The 2,820-nt window shown below is 40.1% G+C and overlaps 1 protein-coding gene across 1 annotated transcript; it reads left to right on the top strand.

Moving 5' to 3' along the window:
• The first annotated feature begins 1,656 nt into the window (after positions 1-1,656).
• Positions 1,657-2,529, top strand: LOC138363980 (tigger transposable element-derived protein 7-like). The gene has a single exon (XM_069323431.1). It carries the CDS (start codon positions 1,657-1,659, stop codon positions 2,527-2,529), a length of 873 nt encoding a protein of 290 aa, XP_069179532.1.
• The last annotated feature ends 291 nt before the right edge of the window (positions 2,530-2,820 follow it).

Here is a 2,820-nt window from a genome sequence, read left to right as displayed (position 1 = left end):
GTTTTAGGATCCCTGTAGAATGCTCCCACAGTCAAGACAGCATCATTACCCTTGACTCTGAAACAAGCAAATATATACTCTCCCTAAGGGTCTCTAGATTTAATTACTTTTAAGCAAGTCAATGCATGGTGGTAGTAAAGAGAAGTACCACCACCTCTTTGTATAGGACGACAGTTGTGAATGGCTGAGTAGTTAGGTATGTTGTAGAGTTGATAAGTGTCCTCTTTTTAACCACATTTCAGTAAACACAATAAAAGAGAATTTGTTGTCTAGTTTGAATCAGGGCATTAACATCATCAAAGTGTTTGCTAAGAGATCTTAAATTCAAGTTAATTACAGAAACATTGTGATTACACGCTAAAACATTGTTTACATCATGTGCTGTGTAATATCTGCAGTTTTGATCATTAAGGTGCTGATTGTCATAGATACTAGATAAGAGGTTAAGGTCTGGATCTATAATAGTTTGCATAAGAGGGCTGTTTTACAGAAAAGCCAAAAAGACAATGATAAAAGAACTTGCTATGAAAAAAAAATATATATAAAACTATATACAAAAATGTGGTAGGTTGCTTAAAAGTACTTTCAGGTACACCGTAGGTAATTATTTGCACTAATGATCAAAATTGCACAGGCAAAGCAAAGAGCACAATGGAGCAATTGTGGTTGGGCTAGGCAACCTGGGTTACAAAGAAAAAGTAGAATAAAAATTTTAAAGTAATATGAACTTAATGGTAATTTAAGTAATAAAACTTAATGGGAACTTAGGAATATAAAAAATGAACTAAAATAATTAATAACAATAGATGACCAAAAAAGTAAAAAAAAACAATTCTGAAATCTATAAAATGAAAAGCTTGCTTACTTTACTATTATAAGTACACTATAGTTGAATACTAAAGTTACACTAAAACAAAATGAGGTAGTTTAAATAGAGATACACTGAGGTACACTGGATAATGAAGTTTATACTAGAGGACACAGGCAAAGCCAGTGTACTATGGAACATGGGAGTAAAAAGAAAAAAAAAGACAATAATAAAGATAATTTTTTTTTCTGGGGGGAGCCCCGTCGGCTCCCCGGAGCTATCCAGGCTGAATGGATATTTATAACTTTCTGGCATCAGTCAGTGCTAGGAGTTCTTGCCTACCGGGGACCATGAGCCAGAACCTGGCCCCCTCAGAGAGGCACGAGGAGCAATGGCCTATAGAAACCCCCTTGTGATTGGGAGCATTCTATGTCTGCCATCGACCGGGACAAGCACCCAGAAAGTTAGGTGCCCCAAAACAAACCCCTATTCTGGTGAAATTATTGCTACCAAAAGCCGAATGAGTGGACAGAACTCCCCAAACAAAATTATCAAACTAGCATGACGTCATCACGTCGCAGCACCACTGTCTGCGCAACCCCTTCCTCCCCGAGAGGAGGAAGGGGGAGCCCCAGACCCTCCACGCCGGCGATCCATCTGGCAGTTCTTGGCTGATGGTATTACTGGCTGGTCGAGTGCCTCTGGCTCCGGTTTTTGTTTCAGTTCTGTGCCTTGTGGTGTGGACTGTCTCTAATTTCTGTCTAATGAAATTTCAATTTCAAGTATATAATGCTGACGAGACTGGGTTTATGTGGCGAGCTGTACCAAGTACATCCTTAACCAGTAGGATGCAGGAAAATATTCCTGGACGAAAGATAAGCAAGGAACGGCTCTCAGTCTTGCTCTGTGCTAATGCTGATGCCTCTCACAGGACAAAATGTGCCGTGGTAGGCAAGTCTAAAAATCCTCGAGCCGTAAAAAATATAATGCAGGCATTACCTGTAATATATTACAATTCTAAGAAATCATGGTTTAATCAAACAATATTTACGGACTGGTTTGAAAACCACTTTTGCAAAGAAGTCAGAGAATTCCAGATCAACAAATGTGGAATAAAGGCCAGTGAGGTTAAGGCATTGTTGCTGCTAGATAATGCTCCTGCTCATCCCATTAGCAAGTTAATTTCAAGGGATGGCAGAATAAAAGGCATGGCACTTCCACCAAACACAACATCCTTGATCCAGCCCATGGACCAAGGTGTTATCCTTGCTGCTAAACGTATGTACCAAACAGCAATGCTTGAAGATGTTTTAGTTGTTTTACCTAGCGAGGAAGATGAATTGACAGGAAAGGATACAAGGGCTCAAAGAACACTAGAAAATCTAAAAAAGTACACAATCAGGGAAGCAATATTCCACTGGGTTAGGCTTTGGAATAAAGTGAAAGAAACCACACTAACAAATTCATGGAAGAAACTGTTAACAGAGAGGCCTAGATGTGAAGCAGCAGTATCTGATAGTGAATTCGAAGGTTTTGAAAATGAAGCCAATGATTTTGAAGGGTTTGAAGAAACGATCCGAACAATGTTGCTCCAAGCTGGTCAGGGTGTACAAGTGAATGATATCAATGAATGGTTAGAAAATGATTACGATCCTGGTTATGAATTGCTAACTGAAGAACAGATTGCGCAAAGTGTTCTCGGAAATGACTCTGATGACTGATGATGACTCGGACGATGTTGGCGAGGCTCTGCCTAGAGGTGTCGGATATCACACCTTACAGCCTTAAAGCAATGTCTCAGAACGTTAGCCAGAGAAAATCAGATTCAGACAAAAATAGATAAATTCATGATTTCAATGGTTCGTGAAAAATCTTTGTCGACAAGCGATGCTGCACCCGTCGATGCTGAATTACCATCGACAAGTCGTGGAGCATCCGCCAGCAATGAATGCTCTGCAAGCGATGCTGCACCCGCCGATGCTGAATTCCCCGACAAGACATGGAGCATCCGC

Source organism: Procambarus clarkii, chromosome 12 (assembly GCF_040958095.1).
Source record: "Procambarus clarkii isolate CNS0578487 chromosome 12, FALCON_Pclarkii_2.0, whole genome shotgun sequence".
In the NCBI taxonomy this organism is placed as follows: domain Eukaryota; kingdom Metazoa; phylum Arthropoda; class Malacostraca; order Decapoda; family Cambaridae; genus Procambarus; species Procambarus clarkii.
Note: the sequence above shows the minus strand (reverse complement) of the source record. Positions and strands in the feature narration are given on the sequence as shown.